Genomic DNA, 27,691 nt, shown 5'->3' with positions numbered 1-27,691 from the left:
TAATTTTTGTCTCTCAGTTTTGCTGTCAGAAGTACTGAAATCATTCACATGAAATGTCCTAAAAGGAAGATTAAAGTAAATGTAAATAAAAGAATGTTATTAAACTTATTTACAGATGAAGAAATTGAGACGGAGTAGTGGAGAAATTTGCCCATCAAGCAAGTAATCCAAGTGACCTTTAAAGGATGTTCCTTATCTTGAAACTTTTTTGGGGGGAAGGTAAATGGCAAAAACAAATCCAGTTCACATCCTCTCGTCTGTAAAAGAGGAACTTAGGAGTGGAAATATGACCTGAAATGTCCAGCTTCCTTAAGCACAGGCCAAATAGAATGCTACTCTAGGAGTTTCACTTCTCCTCTCCCTCCCTTTATTCTTCACTGGAAAACTTTTAAGATTAGAGAGTCCAGCTGATATTATGTCAGATAGCAACTTGGAAATGCTTACAGCCATTTGTAAGCTAGTTATCGGCAGGGAATGTGTCTGCTAATTCTGTTGAATTGTACTTTCCCAAGGACTTAGTACAGTACACTCCATGTAGTAAGCACTAAATAAATACCATTGATTGATTCTGATAGTAGGGAAATAACAAGATGGTTGAATTAATATCATTTCACTTCCAAACTGCCTGTTCATACATGCTTGCAAGTTCTCTTTGACTCTGGACATTTTCATCCACCCGTAAGCTCATTGTGGACAGGGAATGTGTCTGTTTATTGCTATATTGTACTCTCCCAAGTGCTTAATACAGTGCTTTGCACATAGTAAGGGTTCAGTAAATACAATTGAATGAATAAAGTCACTGAACTTCTGTGTGTCTCAGTTTCCTATCTGTAAAATGGGGATGCAAACTCTATTCTCCCTCCTTCTTAGACTGTGAGCCCCTTGTAAGCGCTTAACAAAATTACAATAAGGGGTACTGATTTGCCCCATTCCCCTTTAGCCCCACCCGCTATTGAAAAATGGATAGGGGCAAAGACCACGACTGATGTCCTTGGGCCCAGAAATATTTTCAGTTGCCCCAAAATCACCATACCATTTGCAGAAAATTAGTTTTAAACTGCTTATGGCTCTGTGGGAAGTGTCTAGACTCACAATAATGCTCATTTAGCTCTAAGAATTGCTCTATCAGTGCTGATATTTCATGAAACAAAAGCTCTAATATGTGAATTTATGCAGAGTTACCCCAAAAAGTCTAAGTCAGCTTTCTAGGCTGTAGTAGAATATGAGAAACTGACAGTTTCAATATGACAGGCTTACAGTCTCTAGACTGTAAGCTCATTGTGGGCGGGGAATACATCTGTTTATTGTTATATTGTACTCTCGCAAGTGCTTAGTACAGTGCTCTGCGTACCATAAGTGCCCAATAAATGCATTTGAATGAATGAATGAATGACAGTTAATGCAAGTCTTCAAGAATGACATAATCAGAATTACTGGTGGTGTTTGGTTTTGAAATACTGCAGAAGTAGCATTTAATGATCATCTCCTCCATATAGTGCACTATGCATGGCACTTGGCAAGTACAGAATAATAAAGTGACTCATTCCCTGTCCACCAGGAGCTTATAGCCTTATGGGGGAGAATAATATAAGTAATGGGGGATGTTAAGAGCTCTAATAAGTGAGGGACATGTTGCTTTATTTCCCCTTTTATCCTTCATTTCTGCTTTGTCTTTACTTTTGTTCATTCCAGGGTTAAAAATATCAGGTCTCTACCACTAAATAACCTATCCTTTGGACAAAAATGTTGGGACTTTCCGTTCCCCTTCTCTATGATTATTGTTGATGGCCATCGCCCTTGCACAAGTCACAGAGCCCAAATCAGTACACCCTCACCAACTCTGTTCTCACTAGGTATCTGTATTCCCCACAGAAGGGTAAAAGAGAGAAGGGGAGAAACATTCCAGTAATAAGCAAGAGCAGCATGATACTGTATGATATTTATCCACCCACATATTTATCTACCTATGCAGCCCCACTTCCTTCCAACTAAAGAAGGCTTAATCTGGTTGGAGAGGAGATGATAGGAAGTTAAATGGAGTGAAGCTCTATATTTCTCTGCTCAGGAGGGCATGCTGCTAGCACCATCCTGTGGTTAAATGACAGCGGCAAGCTCAATATTTTAACTAATGTGCATGTGTGTTTTGTCCTCTGGGACTATTTCAAACTCAGAGGGCAACACAATCCTACTGAGAGCTCACTTCCCCAAGAGTCCTTCCCAGACTGAGCCCCCTTTTTCCTCTCCTCCTCCTCCTCATCATCAATCGTATTTATTGAGCGCTTACTGTGTGCAGAGCACTGTACTAAGCGCTTGGGAAGTACAAATTGGCAACATAAAGAGACAGTCCCTACCCAACAGCGGGCTCGCAGTCTAGAAGGGGGAGACTGACAACAAAACCAAACATACTAACAAAATAAAATAAATAGAATAGATATGTACAAGATAAATAAATCATCATCATCATCATCAATCGCATTTATTGAGCGCTTACTGTGTGCAGAGCACTGTACTAAGCGCTTGGGAAGTACAAGTTGGCAACATATAGAGACAGTCCCTACCCAACAGTGGGCTCACAGTCTAGAAGAGGGAGACAGACAACAAAACCAAACATACTAACAAAATAAAATAAATAGAATAGATATGTACAAGATAAATAAATAGAGTAATAAATATGTACAAACATATATACATATATACAGGTGCTGCGGGGAAGGGAAGGGGAAGAAAAGCCCCAACCCTGGACAGCCACGAATCCCAGACCCCGTTAAGCGCTTAGTACAGTGCTCTGCACACAGTAAGCGCTCAATAAATACGATTGAATGAATGAATGAGTAAGCGCTCAATAAATACGATTGAATGAATGAATGAATGACCCCGGAGAGATCCCCGAGAGACCCCGATCGGAGAGATCCCACTGCCAGAGAGACTCCGATCACTGAGATGTCGATGGCAGAGACCCCCAACCCGGGAGAGACTTCGCTCCCAGAGAGACCCCCAATTCCAGAGATCCCGACCTCAATGGGACCCCAACCCCAGGCAGGGAATGTGTCTGTTTATTGTTATACTGCATTCTTCCAAGCGCTTAGTACAGTGCTCTGCACCCAGGAAGCGCTCAGTAAATACGACTGAATGAAATAATAATTAAGGTACTTGTTAAACACTTACTCCTCCCCATCCCCCCCCCGCCCTACCTCCTTCCCCTCCCCACAGCAACTGTATATATGTTTGTACAGATTTATTACTCTATTTATTTGACTTGTACATATTTACTATTCTATTTATTTTGTTAATGATGTGCATTTAGCTTTAATTCTATTTGTTCTAACGACTTGACACCTGCCCACATGTTTTGTTTTGTTGTCTGTCTCCCCCTTCTAGACTGTGAGCCTGTTGTTGGGTAGGGACCGTCTCTATATGTTGCCAACTTGTACTTCCCAAGCGCTTAGTACAGTGCTCTGCACACAGTAAGTGCTCAATAAATACGATTGAATGAATGAATGAATCCAGTAAATGCCCAAGGGTTAAAATCTTGGGTAACCGTTGTTGGATCGGGCTGTTGACCTCTCAGGTCCTATGGGATGAAGCCATTCATTTGATCATATTTATTGAGTGCTTACTGTGTGCAGAGCACTGTACTAAGCACTTGGGAGAGTACAATATTAGAATAAACAGACACATTTCCCACCCACAACGAGTTTACACTTTAGAGCATATGGGGCTGGGTGAAATGTCCCTGGACAGTGAGGGTTAGGAGGTGAGATTCCCCTTTAAATAATGTTGATCCACCAGTTGTGAAAATTCATCCCACTCTCTCCACTTAGTCCAAGGACAATGTTGGTGAAGGCTCTGGACTCGGGTGTGTTCAGAACCCTGGTCCTTAGGCCACTGTTCAGGAAATTTTGCCCATCAATCAAAAATCCCCTCCAAGTGTCATCATGGGTTGTAAGTGTTTTGAGGACAGGGACCATGTCTACAAAACCCAAATTTACTCCACCCAAGTGCTTACTATAGTGCTCTGCAAAGAGTGATGGATCAATAAATATTGTTGATCCATTGATTTGGAATACAGGAAGCATGCAGTAAATGACGCAGTTCTCTAGGAAGGTAGACCGAGCAACATAGAGAGAGGCCCTCACATTTTAATAACTACAGAACAACTACAGCAAAGTGGAAAAGTGTACCTTCAGATGCAGGAATTGTTTTTTCCTCTTTAGTGTGATCCTTTATTGTGATCAGTGGTATTTAGTGAGTGCTTACTGTGTGCAGAGCACTGGACTGAGCTCTTACCTCAGGGTTGCATCGCTTTTGCCAGAAAAAAGGAAGCAAAGGCACAGTGATGGTGTCAGAAGGAAGTTACCCAAGATACTGGGAGTACATATTCCATGCAGGGTCTTGGAACTGCAAGCAGAATTCCGGGGAGGGCAAGGACTGCCCCAGCACCCACGTAAGTCCTTGTATCCAAACCCCCAGGATTGCACTTCCCCAGTCCTTCCATATATCCCAGGTGTGTGAAGGATCTACTTAGAGTCTGTATTCCCAGTAAATGCACATCTCTCAAATCCACAGAATAGTTTGCCCGAACAGCAGCCTCACTTTCATCATTCATTCATTTAATTATATTTATTGAGAGCTTATTGTGCACAAAGCACTGTACTAATACTGATTCTGGTATTTGCTGAGAACTTACTATGTGCCAGGCACTATACTAAGTGCTGGGGCACTGTACTAAGTGCTGGGAGTGCTGTGGAGAGTAGAATATAACAATGGTGAAAAAGGGTTGGGAGTAAAAGGATGCAGAAGAGGAGGAGGGTAGAGGAAGGGTTTGTCTCTTAATACTATGATTAATTGTGGTATTTGGCCCCTCTTCTAGATGGTAAGCTCCTTGTGGGCAGGGAATGCGCCTACCAACTCTGTTGCATTAGTACAGTGCTCTGCAATAAAAATAAGGTAATAAGATTTGATCGTATTATACTCTGCTAAGCATTAGTACAGTGCCCTGCACAGTCAGCACTCAATCAATCAATCAATCAATTGTATTTATTGGGCACTTACTGTGTACAGAGCACTGTACCATAAGCTTGTTGTGGGCTGGGAATGTGTCTCTTATATTGTACTCATTCATTAAAGAAGCAACGAGGCTTAGGGAAAAGAGCACAGGCTTGGGAGTCAGAGGACGTGGGTTCTAATCTCAGCTCTGCCACTTGACTGCTCTGTGACCTTGGGCAAGCCACTTAACTTCTCTGTGCTTCAGTAACCTCATCTGTAAAATGGGAATTAAGACTGTGAGCCCCATGGGGGAAAACCTGATTACCATATATCTACCCCAGTGCTTAGAACAGTGCTTAGCACATAGGATGTGCTTAACAAATACCATAGTTATTATTATTATTATTATTACTCTCCCAAGTGCTTAGTACAGTGCTCTGCACACAGTAAGCCCCCAGTAAATGTGATTGACAAAGTACTTGTTGCTGATTTGTACTTCCCAAGCACTTAGTACAGTGCTCTGCACACAGTCAGCACTCAATAAATACAATTGAATGAATGAATGAGAGAACAATATAACAGTATAACAGATTTGGTAGTTTCCTGCCTACAATGAGCAGATACCATTAATTAATTAATTACTTGCAATGTGCCAAGCACTGTGCAAAGTACTGGGGTAGTAATAGGATAGTCAGCTCAGACACATTTCCTTTTCTACCTGGGGCTTCCTAAGAAGCAGCAACCTACTGGCAAATTCTTAGTGGTTAATCTATTTATTGAGACATCTGGGACATCTTAACAAAGTTTTCTTTAATGAGGATTAGAGAAAAACTGAATCATGGTTCAAAATTAATCATTATATAGCATTCATTTACTGTACTATACACAAACAGCTGCAACCCTGACAAAGATGAGCTGCATACCAATACCCTCTTCATTCTAGAAACACCATTGAGCAATAAACTGCCTTTGTTACAATGAACAATTAAATGCAGTACAAAAATACTCCTTAAGTATATCGATCTCCTGGATGAAATATCCACCCTTTTTAAAAATGGGAAAACCTGACACACTTAAAATCACATGGCTCATTACCAAGGGAGATCAGTCACCAATGATCTATGAAAAACACCAACATGTGAAATCTCATTCCTAACTGTGTAGGTGGAGACAATATTCATTGTAAGAGATGACACTGTACAAAATTGCTACTGTCTAAAACACTTCATTCAGAAAACAATTTCAAATGATTAAATATGCTCTGGAAGTTTTTTTTTTGCTCCCACCTCATGAAGAAGTGATCACCATTAATCAAAATAATATCACTGGCTGGTTTCAAGGAAACGATCTGCAAAGATCATGGAAAGAAGAGTTAGCAGTTTCAACCTTATGAAGTCATCACCATCATCACTATCATTACTAGAATCTTAAATGAGCATATGCTATATGCTTGGCCTGACACTGAAGTATGTAGACCCAAAAATGTTATTTCTGTTGGTGTCCTGAAATAAACAACATTCATCTTGGGGTACTGTGAGGTTTCCAGGGGGGAAGTAAATAGTAGGGGGATGAGGGGGGTAGATAATTAATGCATTCTAGCACTCACTGATTCCCTTCTGTCAAGCCTGAAGGAGAGACAGTGGGGCTAAAGTAAGGCATGGGGGGGGCATGTGTGTCATAATTAGCACCCATTAATGCCACCCCTCCCTCCATTCCCCCGTCTCAGAAGGATGTATTGACAAATTTGTCTAGCTGCAGACAGGGATTCCAGGTGTCTACTGGTCCCATGGTGACTGTTGAGGCAGCCGGATAATGGCCCTGGGAGACCGAGTTGTTCCTCAGCTGCTCCTGTGCCACCTTCGGCATGGCTACCTGGCTCCCACTACCAGCTCCAGTCTTGTCCCTGTTCAGCTCCCACTGACACAACCACACCATGAGATACTGCAGGGGTGGGCAGTTCCAGAATTTGGTGACTTAGGACCAGGCTGAGGTACCCACTCAGCCAAAACCTCCTGTCCCAATGGATTTTACCGGGATTTGGGGTGAGGAAGGATGCAGAGGGTTCCCTCCGTTATGCCTCATTCTGAGACATGCAGGCTCCTTGCTTGGGCTACCCATCCCCAGCCTGCGCAGAGCAGGGGCTGAGCAACATGGTGAGTACACCATGCTGACCGCCAAAAGTTTGTACAGATAGCAGGCTACCCTGATCAACTTGGCTACCAATCCTAGGGGCCTGTGCTCAGCTGGAAGGATTTGGGTGGGTTGAGGATGGAAGAGCCAGAACAATCCCAAGAGAAGCACCTGAGCGCCAGAGCTGAGCTCCAAGCAGGTGACCCCACTAGGTTTGCTACCTCCTCCATTTTTTTCATCAGCCTCCCTCTCCTTTACAGAGATGAAAACTTTCAACGGCTTCTCTGTATTCATTAGAGCAGAGGAAGAGGTAGGGGGAGAAGGAACAGGCAGCAGGATCTGTAGACCAAAGTCAGTTCTACCCTGATTCATCTATGTTACATATGCGTGGTGGCCATTTTTTAAAAACCTACTTCATGTACTGTCTTCATAGTGTCCCAAATGATTGTGATGTTTTTAGGGTCAGGAGGTGTAAGATTACTATTTGAAGTTAGAGCAGCTAAAGTTGCACATATCTGGGAAGTGACTAGGGTCTCCTCTAAGTACTAGGAAATGGAGCTTTTCCTCTTAACGTCTCTACATTAATCTGGCCCTGGAAAGGGACAAAAAATAAGCCAAAGTGATATTTTCAAACTTCTACTCCATAACCCATTGATTCCCACTGAATCAACGGTAACTACAGTGATTTTCCCATAACCTGGGATTCTTTGAGAACAAAACTACCAAATAATAGTAGAAATTACAGTATTTGGTTTAATGTTTGCAGAAACTATCACCTTTTGCAAGAGCTATTACAAACAACTCTTCCTCCAAAGTTCTTCCAAATTTTAGTTGAAGATATTTCATTTCAGTTGAAAATCATTCCAGGGGGTAAATTCTAAAGAAATATTTGGGAATGACCATTTGACATCAATCTAACTGAAACTATCACTGCAACTGAAAACAAAAATTCATAGCTGCCTGAAGATGAGCCAATTCCAGGACTATTCCAAAAGAACTGCCTTTCTAAAATGACAATGGGTGAATTTTTCACACCTAGAAGATAGGATGGGGTAAGATTCAGTTTTCTTGAATCCTACTATATTCTTCCACATAAAACCAATCACTTTTTTCCAGATGTGTTATATGGGATGTACTGTGGGCACTCAACAAGAATTGTTGAGTGACTGAGTGAATGAATCTCCAAGGCAAATAGGATTTCCTAGTTCCCTATAATTCTGGAAATGAGCTATCCTGTCTTTTAGGGAAAGTATGTCATAAATCATACTTTGAAAGTCATAGGATGCACTTTTGTAGAATAAAATTAACAGTCGTAGCCAGAGGGAAAAATGAAACTTAAGGAGCCATTTGATGAATAAATAAATCCATTGGCTCCTAAGAAATAATGAAGAATTTGTAGTTTCCAATAAAGGTGACAGTTTAAAGAAGTAGTTATGACAGAGAAACTGCATGTTAGTTGTAGTCTTTGGGCTACAGGGTCTGGAAGGGATGCCAAGTCACCAGGAGTCCATCTATGAATCCCACAGTACACATTACTGTCTGATGGAATTCAAGTTAATAAGAATTGCAACATATGATGGCTGCCAGTTCAGGACCTGTTTGAGGGCTCTGATGGTTCAGTTCATTTCTCTAGAGATTGTTGACTTTGAGCCTTGATATAAATCAGTTTTAGAGAGGTCCCTGCATCGTCAAAATTGTAGATTGTACATGTGTTTATCCCAGCCTTGTCCGTTTTTGTTTAGGTGGACATAGGGTTTTCTGTCAGATGTAACATCCCCTGAAAATTGTCAACAAGTTTGAAAGGGGATAAATATAGAGATTAGAGACTCTTTGTTTGCTCTTGATGGCACCTCTGTTTTTCATCCGATAATATAGGCATTGTCCTCTGTGGTGAACTCATTTTCCTCAGTGGTATAAGCATTTTCCTCAACGGTGTATGCATTTTCTTCCGCACGAATGCCTGCCTCCATTGCAGTCCGTATTCCAGTGGGTGGAGGGCTATAGAGTGAAATTAAACTGGGAAGCAAAAGCATAAATCAGTATCAGGAGTGGGGTTTCACAGCTGGACAGGAAGGCAGATGAAATAATTCATCATAAAAGGACGTTATAAAAAAATTGGATATGTATATTCAAGCCTTTTAGCCTTGGAATGACAAACAGTGCAGCTTGAAAAGATCAATTTTTAATGATATTTAAGTGGTTACTATATGCCAGGAACTGTATTAAACACTGGGGTAGGAACAAGCTAATCAGGTTGAACATAGTGAACTGAGGCACAGAGAAGTTAAATGACTTCGCCAAGATGACACAGGAGACAAGTGGCAAAGCCAGGATTAGAACCCAGGTCCTTCTGATTCCCAAGCCTCCTTCTGATTCCCAGGCCCATGCTTTAACCATTAGGCCCCGATTTCACTAGGCCATGCTCCTTCTTGAGTGACAAAAGTAGTTGCCTCTAGACTGTAAGCTCATTACGGGCAGGGAACATGTCTGCTAATTCTTTTGTATTGTACTCTCCCAAGTGCTTAGTACAGTGCTCTGCACTTAGTAAATGCTCAATAAATACCATTGATTGATTGACTTTGCCCCTAGGGGCCCCACCAGGCTTCACCAAAATAATAATTAATAATTGTGCTATTTGCTAAGTGCTTACCATGTGCGAAACACTGCACTAAGTGATGGGGTAGATACAAGGTGCAATTAGACTGTGAGCCCCATGCATGTGGGACAGGGACTGTGTCCAACCTAATTAACTTGTACCTATCCCAGCCCTTAGAACAGACCTTAACAAATGCCATAAAAAGAAAAAAGATAATCAGGTCAGAAACGGTTCCTCGTCCACTGGTCCATATCAGACTAACACTTTAAGTATGAGGGAAAACAGGTATTGAATCGCTATTTTGATGAAGAAACTGAGTCACTGAGAAGTTAAGTAACTTGCCCAAGGTCACACAGCAGGCAAGTGACAGAGCTGGGATTAGAACCTGGGTCCCCCGATTCCCAGGCTTGTGTTCTTTCCACTAAGCAACACTGCTTCATTCATTTATTTATGTATTTATGTATGATAATGTATTATCTATACTATGTGTATTAATTTTTATCGATGCCTGTCTCCCCCCATCTAGCCTGTGAGCTCACTGTAGGAAGGAATTGTGTCTGATGGTTGTTGTATTGTACTTTCCCAAGCACTTATTTCAATGCTTTGCACCCAGGAAGTGCTCAATAAATACAATTAAATGAATGAATGAATGAACGAATGCTTGTAATGGACATGTAGAGAAAGGGAGTGGACAGATGCAGAGGGCAGCAGCAAGCTGTGACAGGATTCAACCATGGAAGGGTGAGAGTCATGGATCTCAACATAGACGATTCTGCCCCAGTTCCTGTGAATGGCCCAGTACTGTTCCCACCAGCACTGTCCTGGCCCAGGTCAGTGACATTCGTGGTGGTGGTGATGGTAGTGCTGAAGTGGAACTGGCCAAAATTTTCTTTCTGGAAGCTGAGTGGTTTCTATTCACTTCTGGTTCAGTGCCAAGATCACCTAGTCTGATGCCACCAAGCCCAAGCCCATCCTGGGGGCTGTGAACTTGACCTTATCTAAACCAGTCTGGAACTCAAGCTCCAAGGACTTTCCTCAGTCTGGCTAAAGCTTCCTTGCTCTCCTCTGTTCCTCTCATCCTCACCAAGAGGGAGGAGGTAACCTTGGCCAAGGTCAGGGCCCTACAGACAACCTAAGCCCCTGGGTCTCTTGTTCCATTACTGGCATATAATAACCCCAAAGGGGCCAACACTCTCAAGCTGAGTCAATATTGCCAAGCAAGTTTGTCGTGAACTTTAATAACTGGCCTTCATGCTATTCCCCTAACTTGATTGTGTACAAAGAGAAAAACAGTTCATCTGATTTCTTCCCTCACCACAGAGCTTGCTCAGCAATTATAGTCTCCTTGGTAAATTGTGACCACCGAATGACTTGTGCAGCTGTTTATAACGGCAGTGCCAGGCAACTGAGAAAGCTAGGGGATAGTCCTGAAAGGGCAAATTCTGGGCAAATTCCTCAAGAGGAGTGGGAGAAGATGAGAGATTAACAGTCAGTAATTTTCACTGATGAAGAAAAACAAGAAACAAGAAACCGATTCAAAATAAAAATCAAGCCTTCTACCCTTAGGATAGGCACAGCCTCTCAAATAATCATTTTAATAGGAGTCACTTACCTTAAGCTCTGCATCTTCTTTCGGTTGTGAATATGCCCTAAATAGAGGGAACAAAATGAGATTCAAATTCCCAGCGGCAAAAGTTGAGCATCTCAATTATAGTTCAAAGATAAGATAGCATTTTTGTTGAAATTGTTAACTGTTACCCTCCAAACAGGGAACACATTTGCAATCCAAGAATAATGTAGGGAAAAAGAGAGGGGTGGGGGAATCTAAATTTTAAAAAATGAACCCTGATAACATCAAATCACTATTCATATTACTCTATTGATGTCCTTTTATGTTTTTTTTTTAAATCTATTTCTAGGAGATAAAAGTTCTGGGCAAGCACTTTCTCATTTCAACTGAGAGGTTAAGGAAGACCATCAGCATTTCACTCATTTTGTCAATGGAGCAACCAGGGCATTGAGAAAAAATAGACTTCAAAAGCATAGAGGTCTTTTATATCTTGGTTGGTGTAAGCATTCATTGAATTCCAGGAGATGAGGAATTTGTCCAGATGATCTATTGAGGCCTTTCTAGCTCTAGGATTCTGTGATTTTTCCCAAAGATAATTTGCCTTCCAATGAGAGAGCTCAGAAATAAGGCCAAGAATGAAAGTCTCCAAGGCTCTGTCAAATAGTAGCACCCATTATTGCTCTTTGACAGACCCAACTCACAAATACAGTAGTGTATCTGAAATATGTGACTATCCCATTACATGTTTCTGATGTCCAAGATGTACGGTTGATTACTCTAATGTTATGCAACCTGCTGGAAATGGATTCTCAACTATTGCAATTTCAGGCAGAAGATAGTGCTTTTCTGGGCCAGAGATTGGAGCTGTAGGGGGGCTAGGGTAAAACTGGCTTGTGAATTTTGAAACTGTGTTTTCTAATTTACACCTGTGGAAATCTTCACCTCCAAGAAGCCTCCCCTGACTAAGCCCTCCTCTCTTCTTCTCCCACTTCCTTCTGTGGAGCCCTGTCTTGCTTCCTTCATTCACCCTCCATTCCAGCCCCACCGCACATATATATCGCTCTGGGCATGTCACCCACCTCCTCAAAAATCTCCAGTGGTTGCCAATCAACCTTCACATGAAGCAAAAACTCCTCACTATTGGCTTCAAAGCTTTCCATCACCTTGCCCCCTCCTACTTCACCTCCCTTCTCTCCTTCTACAGCCCAGCCTGCACACTTCGCTTCTCTGCCGCTAACCTCCTCACTGGGCCTCATTCTCGCCTGTCCCACTGTCAACCCCTGGCCCATGTCCTACCTCTGGCCTGTAATGTCCTCCCTCCTCACATCCACCAAACTAGCTCTCTTCCCTGCTTCAAAGCCCTACTGAGAGCTCACCTTCTCCAGGAGGCCTTCCCAGACTGAGCCTCCCTTTTCCTCTGCTCCTCCTCCCCTCCCCATCACTCCTACTCCCTCCCTCTGCTCTACCCCCTTTCCCACCCCACAGCACTTGTGTATATTTGTACATATTTATTATTCTATTTATTTTATTAATGATGTATATATATATCTAGAATTCTATTTATCTATTTTGATGCTATTGATACCTGTCTACTTGTTTTGTTTTGTTTGTCTCCCCCTTCTAGGCTGTGAGCCTATTGTTGGGTAGGGATTTTCTCTATCTGTTGCTGAATTGTACTTTCCAAGTGCTTAGTACAGTGCTCTGCACACAGTAAGCGCTCAGTAAATATGGTTGTATTAATGAATGAATGAATATATATACATATGTATTAATAATTTATGTATATTAATGTCCATCTACCCCTCTAGACTGTAAGCTCATTGAGGGCAGGGAATGTGTCTGTTGCTGTAGTGTACTCTCCCACAGACTTAGTACAGTGCTTTGCACACAGTAAGTGCTCAATAAATATGATTGAAGGAATGAATGAATCTAGAGTTCAGTCTTGTGTCCAGATGAGGGAACTAACTAGAAAATTCCTATTTATTTTGTGATTTAGAAGACACAAAATGACCTAACCTACCTGAGGTAGGTAGGAACATCATTATGGTCCAATTTTGTCAAAGATTCTTCTAGACAATGGAAATAATTACATTAAAAATCCACCACACCGTGTTCCATATGCAGATATGCTCTACTACCCCATTTGTTCCTCTAACTACTCACTATAGATTAATGTTCTGTCCAGAATGCTACTTCTCAGTGCAGTATGGAGAAAATTTCTCTGGTAACTTACATTTGAAAATAAGGATAACTAAAATAAGGCTGAGAAGGGCTCCCGCAAAAACACTGACTCCAATATATAGCCCCTTGCTGCTGGTCATCCATGGATCTGGTGCTGTTGTCATTTCCTATAAAAACACAAATAAAAGGAAATAATTAAGGGATAAGAATGGAAACAGCAGCACACTGTGAAAAAACAAACACTGATTGAGCATCCACTGTGCTAAGTTTTATGGAGAACATAAGAGGCAGAGAAAGATGTGGTTTCTCCCCTCAAAGAGTGTATAAACTAAAAGGAAGATGGACAATCGTTCTCACTTCCTCCCCTCAACCCTACCTCTAAAACAGCAACAACAAAAGTAATCAGGAACATGCAGTCCATGTTCCAGACATAAATTCATGCATACATATTTACATATATTCAGCGCTTCCATAGGAGGAATGGAAAACTCCAAAAGCACTCTAAGCCAGAGAAAAACGATATGTGCAATAACTTGTGGGTGAGAAACCCATAAGTGTAAAAATATTGAAATGTTAACATGGTCCCATAAGAGAATATGAGCACTTTCAAGGAAACGATAGAGGTGGAAGAGACATGGTGCCTGCCTCCAGACAGCTTGCAACCTAATGATCATATTTAATATCATATCTCTAAAGGTGTCATTTGTTTCCATGGAGTATTACATACTCTGGAATAATCAATCAAAAAAATGAAACTAGAAAACCAAAATGCTTACTGTTTGATTTCTATTTCGAAGGCCATCCAAAGTCTGTGTTACTGGTATGTTCACAGCTGCACAAAATAAAGAAAAATCACTTAGCTCTAGGAATGATTCCCACGCACACACACAAGCACCCACACCCAGGAGATATGGGTATCTGAGAAGCAGCGTGGCTCAGTGGAAAGAGCCGGACTTTGGAATCTGTAGTCATGGGTTCAAATCCCGGCTCCGCCAGTTGTCAGCTGTGTGACTTTGGGCAAGTCACTTAACTTCTCTGGGCCTCAGTTGCCTCATCTGTAAAATGGGGATTAAGACTGTAAGCCCCCCATGGGATAACCTGATCACTTTGTAACATCCCTAGCGCTTAGAACAGTGTTTTGCACATAGTAAGCGCTTAACAAATGCCATTATTATTATTATTATATTGTAGATCTAAAATAAAATTGGAATCACCTTCTCATAATGAATTAAAGGGATTAATAGAATGAGGCAAAATAGGAATAGTGCTTAAATTATTACTTAGCACATTTATTGCCTTTTAAGATGACTCCTTTTTTCACTGACAGAAAAGGCACTGAAATCTAATAAACTGTGAGAACAACGTATGCCTTTAGACTGAACACATGACATAAAGAAACAATGAGTCAGAATGGAAGTATTTTGTCAGATTTTGTTTATAGAGAAACTGTCTTGACACTTCTCTAAAGTAGTTGAATGGTAACTGTCACACCATGGGTGAATGCCAGTAGTACTACATTAGTCTAGTTTGACTTTTAAAAAGACAAATTATATTAAATCTACCACATTGCAAATACCACAGGGACAGGCATTTACTGGTCTCACCCACAGTACAGTTTCTATGAGCATACAAATTAAGAAAATCTTTCCACTACTCAGTGTATGCTTAGTAAATATGGCCCTCTGCTGCTGAAACTTTTGGAATTTGATTTCCAAAGGGTTTGATGACACTCAAAATATTAATGATCCAACTTCCCTTCTAGTTAAAGATTCTGGGCATTTATAAAATTCTCTAGACACTGCAACAGGTGACTGTATGAAGCTGCACCAAGCACATAAAAAGTGATTTTTCAGTTCATTATGACTTTACTTCTTGGTGCAAAATTATTAGAGTACGTAGCTGATTTGAGCATTCACATGTCTGGTTAGTAGAGGAATAATGTCAGAGCCCCTGTTAAACTGCTAAGACTTTTGGGATCTGAACTAAAACAAAAGCCTAACTTGCTCAGAACATACCAGAATTTCAGTCAGGCCTGTGCTTTCAAAGCAGATTTTGTGTCCAGATGATTTTTTAAAGATAGTTTTTATTCATTGCATTTGTTAGTGTGCTACTGTCCTGTTTGTTGTTCTCTACCAGTTTATATATTTGGATATTTTAATGTTATATTGTACTCTGAAGTGAGTCCATAAAATGGATTAGTTTTCAAAATAGAGTGAGTAAAATTAAATCAAACCCCACAAATTGTTAGTCCGTTCTTATCTTGAAATCCTATTTAATTTGATCAAAATAACAGATTGACAGGCATTTCAACACATTCTTAATTAGTCCAAAAGGTTTCCCGTCACCGTCAGCTATCTGGAATTACACAGAGTGTGAAAAAAAGACAACCATTTCTTCTCATTCAGGATGTTTGCACGTAAGCATACTAGCAAGACAGTGGTATGAATTCTCACATTAGTAGGCAAGGCAGTTGGGTTCTGAGAAGAGTGAGCACAAACTAATTTTATGTGTTAAGAACAATAGCTTAATGCGGCTCTAACATTTGTGGTATCTAAAATGCAACACTAGTATTTACCTATTGGGCAACACTGGTCGCTGGACTGGGTCCCATTCATTTGAACCGATGTTTCAGAGGATCCTGCCACCTCTGTTCTCAGAGTTGAAATAAAAGGAGCTTCCAAAGGAAAGAAAAATTTCAAAGTTATTTAAGAAAGGTTGACGTGAATTGATTCAGAGGAATGATTTTTCACCCACTGAACTGAGAACCACCTAAGCACATAAAGGAGGTAAGGAACCAGGTGCTCCAGATTAAAAAATGCAAAGTCTATCCTGAGATCAGGGTGATATCTACAAGGTCTAGGGTCTGGTCCACTCTAACTCACCTAAATCTAAACAAGCCACCGAAAAGCCATATTTTTTTTCCTTCTTCTCTGACCCCTCTCATCTCTGTAATGCTACAGAAGTATATCCCCTGAAGCATTCGAACCTAATCAGTAGGGCTTTATGAAATGGACTCCAACTCTTTTCTGACCAGGGAAATTCACACATATGTTAACTTTTAGCCTCTTCCATTAGCTAACCATGCCATAGCCAAATTTAATTACAGACAGAGAGTAAATTGCTTCTACTCTGAACACCCTGGGCAGGGGGAGTGAAAGATATTTTGGTGCCCTGGGCAAGAGGGAGGGAAGCAGGAGGTGGTTGAATCATGAGGAGAAAAGTGGAAGTAGGAAAGAGGAAAGAAGTATCAAACAAACACAACAGGCATTTGCCTCGCTGACCCTGGATCACATATTGTCTTGCTCCCATTATGAAGTCTGCCAAACTCAGAAACAAGAAGAGGGAATCTCTGTCCAGTACATTACCTGAGCTGTATCGTTCCATGGGGGCATATGTTGGAATTATTGAAGGGAAGTCCTTGGCTGGAGATAGAGCAGTGGAATTTCTGGCTGGTGTTAGAAACAAAACAGTGCAGGTGAGAAAATCTCAAACAAGTCATTGTTGCTTTGAATTATACAGCAGAGTACAGTAAAATGGAGATTAGTCTGTAAGCCACAGTTAGTAATAGCCATGAAACCCCCATTCCAATATCAACCAGAAGCAGCGTGGCTCAGTGGAAAGAGCCCAGGCTTGGGAGTCAGAGGTCATGGGTTCTAATCCAGGCTCCTCCACCTGTCAGCTATGTGACTTCGGGCAACTCACTTAACTTCTCTGTGCCTCAGTTCCCTCATCTGTAAAATGGGGATGAAGACTGTGAGCCCCATGTGGGACAACCTGATTACTTTGTATCTACTCCCGCGCTAAGAACAGTGGCACATTGTAAGTGCTTAACAAATACCATCATTATCATCATCATCATCACAAGGCACCACCTTACAGCGTTTGAGCAGCTTGGCTTAGTAGGTGGAGCAAGGGCCTGGGAATCAGAAGTTCCTGGGTTCTAAACCTGGCTCTGCCACATGTCTGCTTTGTGACCTTGGGCGAGTCGCTTCACTCATCTGGGCCTCAGCTACCTCATCTTTAAAATGGGGATTAAGAGTGTGAGTCCCATGTGAGACAGGGACTGTGTTCTACCTGATTAACTTGTATCTACCCCAGTGCTTAAAATAGGGCTTGGCACATAATTATACTTAAATACCATAATGATTATTGAGTCCCAGTATTTTACCATTCATTCATTCAATCGTATTTATTGAGCACTTCCTGTGTGTAAAACAGGATATTCACTCTCATGGACAAGATTCTAGAAGTGCTTAATGAGAAAATAAATATTTTCATATGGAAGTAAAGAAAATCTAGAGGAAGATTTCCTAAAATTGCCTGTGTCCCTCTCTGGTAATGCGTAAGTATTAGAAATACCAATTTAATCTGGAAATTAGAGAGAGGACTCTCTCACCTCCCAATATAATAGCTTGAATGGGATGGGTGGACTGTCAGATGAAAATAAAGAAGAAAAGAGGAAAGGATGAGAGTAAGAAAGGTTTTAGCAGTAAGCTTTTACAGGAAAACCTAAAGCAGTGTGTAAAACATTCATTCATTCATGCAATCATATTTACTGAGTGCTTACTGTGTGCAGAGCACTGTACTAAGCACTTGGGAAGTACATATTAGCAACATATAGAGTCGGTCCGTACCCAACAATGGGGGAAAACAGTAAAATGATGAACTGAAGGGATTCCTGAGGCTTTAGAAGGTAAATGTTCAGTTAAGCCAAAAGGAAATACACTGGGTTCTCTTTGTGGTGGGGCTGATTTGCAGTGTAGCTGACAGAGTAGTAGCATTATTCCTGGGCAGTGACAGCAATGTTTTCCCATAGGATTACCTATATTTAAAGCTATTTCTTTGGGATTTTCTCCTTGTTCCAGTTTATTCTTTTGTATTTTTACCAGGTAGATACAAACCAAGGAAAGCCATGTTATCCAGTTGCCGATTTCTCTCCTCCCTTTCCTCTCCCAGACCCTGCTTCTAGTTCCCACATCTGAGGGTAAGAAAATATGAATCTAAATTTTCTAGAGGTACGTAGAGGCAAAATTCATGGGTTTAGTTTAAAAAAATCAATTGATCAATGTCAGTTAGATTTATTGAGCACCTATTGAGTGCAAACACTGTAATAAACACTTGGAAGAGTACAGCAGCAGCAAAACATGTTTGCTGTCCTCAAGGAGCTTCCCACAACAATAGTAGCCCAAGCCTCCTGAAGCTTACTCCTTTATACCCCTCTCTTCTTACTCCAAAGTCCCTGTTTTTTCACTCTTTTGACTCACTCTATAGACTATAACTACAGACTACAACTCTTTCCTTCCTGACAAGATGTTGTGGATGCATCAGATAGACTCATCAGGCCCATTAAGCTGTAGGCTCCTTGAGAGTGGGGACTACATCATATACTTCTACTCCAATTCCATGTCCCTTAAACAGTGCTCTGTTCCTAGCCAGCCCTCAAATACTACTAATTATTTCCCATGTTTGGCCTGGGATTTTCATTTCTATTTGCTATAACGAGCTTGCTGTGGGCACGGAATGTGTCTGCTTATTGTTATATTGTATGCTCCCTAGCTCTTAGTACAGTGTTCTGCACACAGTAATTGCTCAATAAATACGACTGAATGAAGGTTCTCATTATAATCCATCCTAATTGAACAATATGCTTCCTTTAAACTTCCCTCAAATAAATGTTATGAGAATGAATTAATTAGTAGTGTGATCTCTTTAGAATAAGACCTAAAGTGCCCAAAATCTTAGGTGGAATGAGGGAGGTGGCCTCAGAGCATGGGAACAAAAAGACGGGGCCGAACGGGAAATAGAGAGTGGGGACAGAGCAAGGAGAAACAGAAAGTTAAGGAGAAGGAGAGAAAGAGAAAGAGTCATGCTTCCTTCAAGTAACCACAGCGGCCCCAGAAGGTTATTTTAACCCCAATCACTAGGGCTACTGCCATTTCCGCTTCTACTTCCGCCACCTCTTCCACCCAGTTAGCTGTAGCAACGTGGCCTAGTTGAGAAGTAGCATGGCTTAGTGGATAGAGCACGGACCTGGGTTCTAATCCTGACTCCTCCACATGTCTTCTGTGTGACCTTGGACAAGTCAATTCACTTCTCTGGGCCTCAGTCCCCTCATCTGTCAAATGCAGATTATGAGTATGGGACAGGGATTGTGTCCAACCTGATTAACTTGTTTCTACCCCAGCACTTAGAATAGTGCTTGGCAATAATAAGCGCTTTACAAGTACCATAATTATTATTGTTATTACTATTATTATTATTATGGCTACTCAGAGCTGGCTAAGTGGATGAAGAATGGTGGGAACAGGCTGCTCCAGAATAACCAAGCCAATGTCTATTCAAGACCAGGAAGATATCTCAAAGATCCAGGGTGTTAACCACCCTAAATCTATTACCTGGCACTGAAAAACCATATTTTCTTTCTTTTTTCTCTTTCAGTAAATCAGTCAATTAATCATACTTGTTGAGCACTTACTGTGTACTAAGCACTGTACTAAGCACTTGAGAGAGTGTAATATTGGAAATATATCTCTCAAAGCTCTCAAACTGGATCAGTAGGAGTTTATAAAATGGGCTCCAACTCTTTCTTGACCATGGCAATTATATGCTAACCTTTAGCCTTTTCATTAACTGGCCACTTCATGGCCAACTTTAACTGCTGACCGGAGGATAAATTGCTTCTTCTCTGAACACCCTGGGCAGGGTCAGTGAAAGTAATTTTGGTGCCCTGGGCAAAAGGGAGGGATGTGGAAAGCAGTTGAGTCATCAGGAGAAAAGCAGAAGTAGGAAAGAGGAAAGAAGTGCCGAAAAACATAGTAGGCAATTGCCTCATTTCCTATGTGGTAGAACTGATCCTGGGCCACAGTGTTGTCTTGCTTCCATTATGAAGTCTCCCGTGCTCAGAAATAAGAAGTGGGCTTCTCCGTCCATTACATTACCTGAGCCGTAGCCTTCCGTGGAGACATAAATTGGTATTCCTGAAGGGAAGTCCTTGGCTGGCAGTAGATCAGTGGAATTGCTGGCTGGTGTTAGAAACAAAGCAACACTTGTGAGAAAATCTAAAAAAAACCCTTCATTATTACTTTGAACTATGCTACCTAAAGCAGTGTGAAAGTGTTGGTAAGATGATGGACTGAAGGGATTTGTAAGGCTTTGGAAGGTAAATGTTCAGTAAAGCCAAAAGGAACACACTGGGTTCTGTACATGACAAGGTAGACTTACAATGTTGCTTCTAGAACAATGATGGAAGTGCTTTCCCATAGGATTATCCATATTTAAAGTAAATTCTCTGGGATTTTCTCCTTGGTCCAGTTTATTCTTCTGTAGTTTCCCACTTAGAAACAAAGCATGGAAAACCATGTTCTCCAGCTCCCTATCACCCTTCCCCTTCCTCTCTCTGCCCTCACTTCTAGTTCCCACACATGAGGACAACAAAATATGAATAAAAATTTTCCAGGGGTTCCACAGTGGAGAAACCTCCTAAAGATTCATGGGCTTCATTCAAAACTCAAATAATCAACCATTCAGTGATATTTATTGAGCACTTAGTGCAAAAATGGTACTAAACATTTGGGAGAGTAAAACAGCATCAAGGCCTAGTGAAAAGGAGGACAGGACTGGGATCCTAATCCAACTTCTGCCCTTTGTCTACATCGTGACCTTGACAAGTCACAACATCACCGTAACTCAGTTTCTTCTTCTGTTAAATGGCAATTCAGTACCTGTTATTCTTCCATAGCACAGTGTTTGGCATATAATCATTATTATTTTATTTTTATTATTATTACACTTGTTCCCTGTCATCCAGGAGTTTCCCACAATGATTGTAAATCAAGCCTCCTTCATACCCCTGTCATTTCTCCCTTGCTCAGGAGTTTGGTTTTAACTCATTCTGTAACAGACTGAAAGCTACTTGAAGTTGGGTATCACATCTTTTGCTTCTGCAAAATTCCCCAGGTTCCTGGTATGCTGCTCTGCACCTAGTCAATCCAGAAATACTACTGATTATGGTGATGACTGAGTTTGTTTCCTATCTTTGGCCTGGGGTCTTCATTTCAATTTGCTATAACAAGGTTCTTATTACAATCCATCTTTGTTAAACAATATACCTCCTTTTAACCAACCTCAAACAAATATTATGAATTAATTACAAAAACTGTTAGTGCTCTCCCTCTCCATCCCCCCATCTTACCTCCTTCCCTTCCCCACAGCACCTGTATATATGTATATATGTCTGTACATATTTATTACTCTATTTATTTATTTATTTTACTTGTACATATCTATTCTATTTATTTTATTTTGTTAGTATTTTTGGTTTTGTTTTCTGTCTCCCCCTTTTAGACTGTGAGCCCACTGTTGGGTAGGGACTGTCTCTATATGTTGCCAACTTGTACTTCCCAAGCGCTTAGTACAGTGCTCTGCACACAGTAAGCGCTCAATAAATACGATTGATGATGATGATGCTTTGGCCTCTTTAGGGAAGGGCTTAGGTGACCAAAATCTGGTTACCTTAGATGCAATGAAGAAGGGGCCTGTGGGAACAAAAAGGGGACAGAGCCAGAAATAAAGAGGGGCCACTGACTGAGGAGAGAGAGAGAGAGAGAGAGAGAGAGAGAGAGAGAGAGAGAGAGAGAGAAGAGTTACTGCTTCCACCAAGTAACCTCAGCTGCTCTGGCAAGTTATATAACTCTGACCACCATGGCCACTTCCACTTCCACCACCACTTTCACTCGAGTAGCACTGACCTGGGGTTGGTGATGGTCTCTGATGAACCAGCCCTGCCAAGGCAGCTGGGCGGCCAACAGAAGTGGTAACAAAGCAGCAGCACAAGCCACGACAAACCAGTTTATCCACGGCCACCATCAACACTCTCATCACTACTGCCAAAGCCCTTAGTTGAAATGATCTTTGCTGGGGTCAGCACAACCACTTCAACAACAGGGCCTGCTTCCACCAAAGAGGAGGGGAAACTACCCTTGGGCTCAGGTCATCACTGCCACAAAGTAAAAATGGGTCCTCCAAAAATTCTGCCCTTCCTCATTTGTGATGTGGGACCAAACTCACCATGGTTTACATGGCCGTCTGGTCACAACATGTTCTCCATCCCCAGAATGTTCTCTTGTATTCAGCCATCTTATTCCTTCTTTATAGCAGCTTTCCCAACATTACCCTAGGGATACATTCCCTGACAGAGGGTCCTAATAATGATACTAATAATTGTGGTATTCGTTTAGCGCATACTTTGTGCAAAGAGCAGTCCCTGTCCTACATGGGGCTCACAGTATAATGGCTCACAGTCTAACCCCTATCCTGTCCTGTTCCTATTTTTGCATCCCCATGTTGAGAAAGTCCAATAAATTACAGGAAATGGCAAAACTTAAAGACACTATGATCTCTTCCTCTTTTTTCCTCATCAAGGATAAGTGAGGGAGAAGAAGAGCCAGCTTTTGGGAAATGTAGGCAGAGTTCTGTGAAAAAAATAAAAGATCCTTTGTTACTCAAAATGTTACCTAAGTGAGACTAAGCAATTAACACAGCCCTAGAGATCCAGAGGATATGCAGGAAGTTCAGATAAAGGTCTGAGAAGAATTAGCAAAGGAGACTTCCCTACGGGCTTCCCAGGCTTGGGCTCATCATTTCCTGAATTAGTCACTAAGGGATGTCACTGTTCGGAGGAGAAGTGGGCTGTAAAAAAAAATAACAACATTACTCATGATTTACTAAAAGTCCCAAACCCTCCTTTAGTGGTCATAGGGTCAAGAAAGTCTCCAGGAGCAATAGAGAATACTGAGGAGAAATGGGGGGTGTTCCTGTACCTATCAGAGGAAGGGAACCTTAAAAGATGATCTTAGAAGAGAGAATGCTCACCTTGCTCAATCACCAACTGTAGGTTAACTTTCTTATCATTAAACCAACCAGTACACTCCACCCGGCAGCAGTACATTCCGCCATCTGCACCGGTCACATTTGCTATAGTCAGGGAGACCTCTCCTTTGAGGAGATCCCCTTTCAACTGGTATCTGCTGCTCCTTCGATAGGTCACTTCCCTCCCATCGGTCCAGATGATTTCATCCCCACATCTATTCAGAGGGCACACTCCACGACCCCAGCACATGGATGTAAGATGTGTTTCATCAGGAACTGAGTAGAAACAGGGTAAGGTGACAGAAAGACCCATCACTCCTACTGTTTGCCCACATTCTGCACAACCTGAAGGGAGAGAGAAAATGTTTTCGGCCAAAATTCAGAGGCTATTCACATCACCTCTTCACCTCCACAACATGTAGGCACATATCTTTGCACTCTATTGCTTCCTTCTACCTGCAGTTTATTTCAGAGCCTGTCTCCCCTCCTAGGTTGTAAGATCATATCTCCTAATTGTACTCTCCCAAGAGCTTAGTTCAGTGCTCTGTACACTGTAAGCATTCAGTGAACACTATTTAATTGATTGATGGATAGATATCTCAGGAGAAGAGGAGAAATCAAATTTTAGTTTATTCCATTAGAAGATAAAAAATAAAATAGGTGTCTTTAAGTGGAATAATTGATTATCATCTTCTGAGCACTGGAATTTCAGGTGTGTGCATTTGAGAGAAAAACCTCATTGCTTTAGGATTAAAGAGATGGTGAAGGACCCTGTCAGAATTAGTGAAATGTTCCAATTGAAAAATATTTAATAGGTAGCATACATTGTCAAGAAATGGGACCTGATATCAATTTCACAACTCTTCTCTGTCCTTATTCATGCCATTGGCATTCCATCAAACATTTACTAGATAACCAATAATAATAATATTTTTAAGCACTTACCATGTGTCAAACACTACTAAGCATTGGAAATATAATAATAGTAATAATGGCATTTATTAAGCACTTACTATGTGCAAAGCACTGTTCTAAGCACTGTGGAGGTTACAAGGTGATCAGGTTGTCCCATGGAAGGCTCACAGTCTTAATCCCCACTTTACAGATGAGGTAACTGAGGCACAGAGAAGTTAAGTGACTTGCCCAAAGTCACACAGCTGACAATTGGCAGAGCCGGGATTTGAACCCATGACCTCTGACTCCAAAGCCCATGTTCTTTCCACAGAGCCACACTGCTTCTCCTATATAAGATAATTAGGTCAGATACAAGCTCTGTCCTACATGAGGATCCCAATTTAAGTAGGAGGAACAACAAGTATTTAAAGCCCATTTTACAAATGAGAAAACTGAGACACAGAGAAGTTAAGTGACTTTCCCCACTATCATTTACTTCACCAATATGATAATTTATTTGTCATCCCTGGAACATCATCAAGCTGTTTTAAGATATACTAGCAGCAGCATATTTAAAACTTCCTTTCCCCCCCACAAATTAATTACTTTTTCCAAAACTTTACACATCTCTTGTTATCCATCAGTCAGTCAGTCAATGGTATTTACTGAGTGCTTACCATGCACAGAACACTGTAAATATCTTCAAATTATACAGTACAAATTCTTTATTTATATTAATGTCTGTCTCCTCCTTTGGACTATATGCTTGTTGTGGGCAGGAAACAATTCTGCCAGCTCTGTTGTACTCTCCCAAGTGCTTAGTACAGTGTTCTGCACATAGTAAGTGCTCAATAAATTCCATTGATCGATTGATTGATTATTTAGGAGAGTACAATTCTCAAGTTGGTAGACACGATCTCTGTCCTTACAAACCCAACAATCTATTAACACAGTATTAATGTAAAAGATAAGAATGCCTTAAGACATGTCTGAATTACCATGAATTCCAAATTGGTGGGGTCAGAATGAATGAGATTGTAGTTAAAAAATCATTGATTAAAAATCAGTGCCAATCTCAACAAAACCAGAGCAAAGTCAATAAAAAATGGTGGAGTAACATACTAGTTACACAACTGCATATTTCTGTACTACCTCAAGGCTTGGAGAAACACTATGAAAACTAGATTAAAAATTTTAAAGCAACCACCATTTTTCTTTCATGCTTGAATCTCTTACTGACTTGTTTTCTCTCCTAAAATGTTTTGCCGTCAGTTTCCAAGGGAGATCAGCAGCCTCATCCAGTATGAACTGAAATGACTTGCTCTTCAACACTAAAATAATTTTTGTGCCCTGATGGATTTTCCTACCCCTCATTTCCCTGTCCGTAATATCATTTTTGTGTACCGTCACCTCAATTTCTTTCTTACCTACAAGAAGCAGCATCAGTATCCAACTGAAGAAGAAATGAATAGACATGGCATCCGCTGAAGAAAAAACAGAGGGCAGAATGATAAGTACTCAGTAAATATCCCTCACAAGTCACATGAGCTGCTCACAGCATTCACCAACCGGGGGTCACAGTTCAAATAACATTAGATTTGCCTCTGCTTTGTTAGTTCATGACTGCGGGGTCTTTAGCTTCAGCTGAGGAGAAACGAAAAATCACTTGATCAATCAGTGGAATTTATTGAGCGCTTTACTGCGTGCAGATGGCTTGGGGGAACTTCATAAATGTATTTTAGAGACCCACCTCTCTTCCACCGGAAATAGTGTGCCCATACCATGGATTATGACTCCAAGATACGCAAAAAGGAATAGAACAGCAGTGACATCTGAAGAGTGCCATTGAATTAAGGAAGCAACATGGCCTAGTAGATTGAGCTGTGCCTGGAGTTGGAAGGACTTGGCTTCTAATCCCAGCTCTACCACCTGTCTGCTGAATGACCTGGGGCAAGTCTCTTAACTTCTCTGTGCCTCACCTGTAAAAATGGAGATTAAGACTATGAGCCCCATATGGGCCATGGACTGAGTCCAACCTGATTAGCTTGTATCTATATGGACCAGTTTGGTGCCTGGCACATGGTAAGCACTTAGTAAATACCATTTAAAAAAGGAGAAATTTTACATATCATATGTAAGCTACCCTCTCCCTTATAGCTAGCTGAATGTTTTTGCTCTTTCAGGTCCAAAGAGAAATATTCAGCCATCCCATCCCGCTTTAGAACTCATATATTTATCTGTTTATTTATCCCTAACTGGTATATTCAGATATTCAGATATTAGTTAACTATTTCTCCTATTTATTAACACTGCAAGCTTCTTGAGAGGACAGCGAATTTTTGCTTCTTTTGTCTGTTCACCAAGACTTCATTGAGTGAAGTCTTACAAAATGGACACCCAATAAATATTCTTAATACTGAGACTCTTAGTATTTTGGCAGTCTAATAGAGTTAGTGCAGACTACATAGGTCACCTCCTCCAGGAGGCCTCCCCAGACTGAGCCCCCTCCTTCCTCTCCCCCTCCTCCCCCTCTCCATCCCCCCTGCCTTACCTCCTTCCCTTCCCCACAGCACCTGTATATGTGTATATATGTTTGTACATATTTATTACTCTATTTATTTATTTTACTTGTACATATCTATTCCATTTATTTTATTTTGTTAGTATGTTTGGTTTTGTTCTCTGTCTCCCCCTTCTAGACTGTGAGCCCACTGTTGGGTAGGGACCGTCTCTATGTGTTCCCAACTTGTGCTTCCCAAGTGCTTAGTACAGTGCTCTGCACACAGTAAGCGCTCAATAAATGTGATTGATTGATAGGTCTCTAACTTACTTGCAGGGTATAGATTAGAAATAGTAGACATTGCTAAATTTCAGCATCCTGCAGCATTCATTCATTCATTCAATCGTATTTATTGAGCACTTACTTTATGCAGAGCACTGTACTAAGCACTTGGAAAGTAAAAGTTGGCAACATATAGAGATGGTCCCTACCCAACAACGAATGGGCTCACAGTCTAGAAGCATTCCTCAGGTATTGCCCCTTTACCTAGAGTTAAAAGGCGTTTTGTTCCCTTTGTCTATAGAACTAATAGAGAGCTTGCTCTAGCCTACTCTGGCACCAGATTTGGATGTGTGTGTGTTTGTTTTATGGTATTTATTAAGCACTTACTGTGTGTCTAACACTGTTCTAAACACTGGAGTAGGTATAAGTCAATTAAGTCAGACATAGTCCCTGTCCTCCATGGGGCTCACTGTCCAAAGAAGGAGGTTACAGGTTACAAGTTATAGTTTACATTTTATAGTTGAGAAAACTGAGGCACAGAGAAGTTAAGTGACTTGCCTAAGGTCACACAGCAAGCAATTGGCAGAGAAATTGGCAGGTCCAGGATTAAAACCCAGGTCCTCTGCCAGATCCGTGCTCTTTCCACTAGGCCATGCTGCTCAAACCTAAAGAACTCAAATCAGAC

The 27,691-nt window shown here is 41.2% G+C and overlaps 1 protein-coding gene across 1 annotated transcript; it reads right to left on the bottom strand.

Moving 5' to 3' along the window:
- Positions 1–8,975: 8,975 nt before the first annotated feature.
- Positions 8,976–25,700, bottom strand: LOC119949844 (hepatitis A virus cellular receptor 2-like). The gene is made up of 9 exons (XM_038771684.1): positions 25,652–25,700; positions 23,334–23,675; positions 20,402–20,485; positions 16,829–16,912; positions 16,039–16,137; positions 14,240–14,295; positions 13,516–13,630; positions 11,325–11,361; positions 8,976–9,132 (listed from the first exon to the last, which is right to left on the bottom strand). Exons 1-9 carry the CDS (start codon positions 25,698–25,700, stop codon positions 8,976–8,978), a joined length of 1,023 nt encoding a protein of 340 aa, XP_038627612.1.
- Positions 25,701–27,691: the final 1,991 nt, after the last annotated feature.

The sequence above is a fragment of the Tachyglossus aculeatus genome, chromosome X1 (genome assembly GCF_015852505.1).
Source record: "Tachyglossus aculeatus isolate mTacAcu1 chromosome X1, mTacAcu1.pri, whole genome shotgun sequence".
Classification (NCBI taxonomy): Eukaryota; Metazoa; Chordata; class Mammalia; order Monotremata; family Tachyglossidae; genus Tachyglossus; species Tachyglossus aculeatus.
This window is presented reverse-complemented; position numbering and strand designations above follow the sequence as displayed.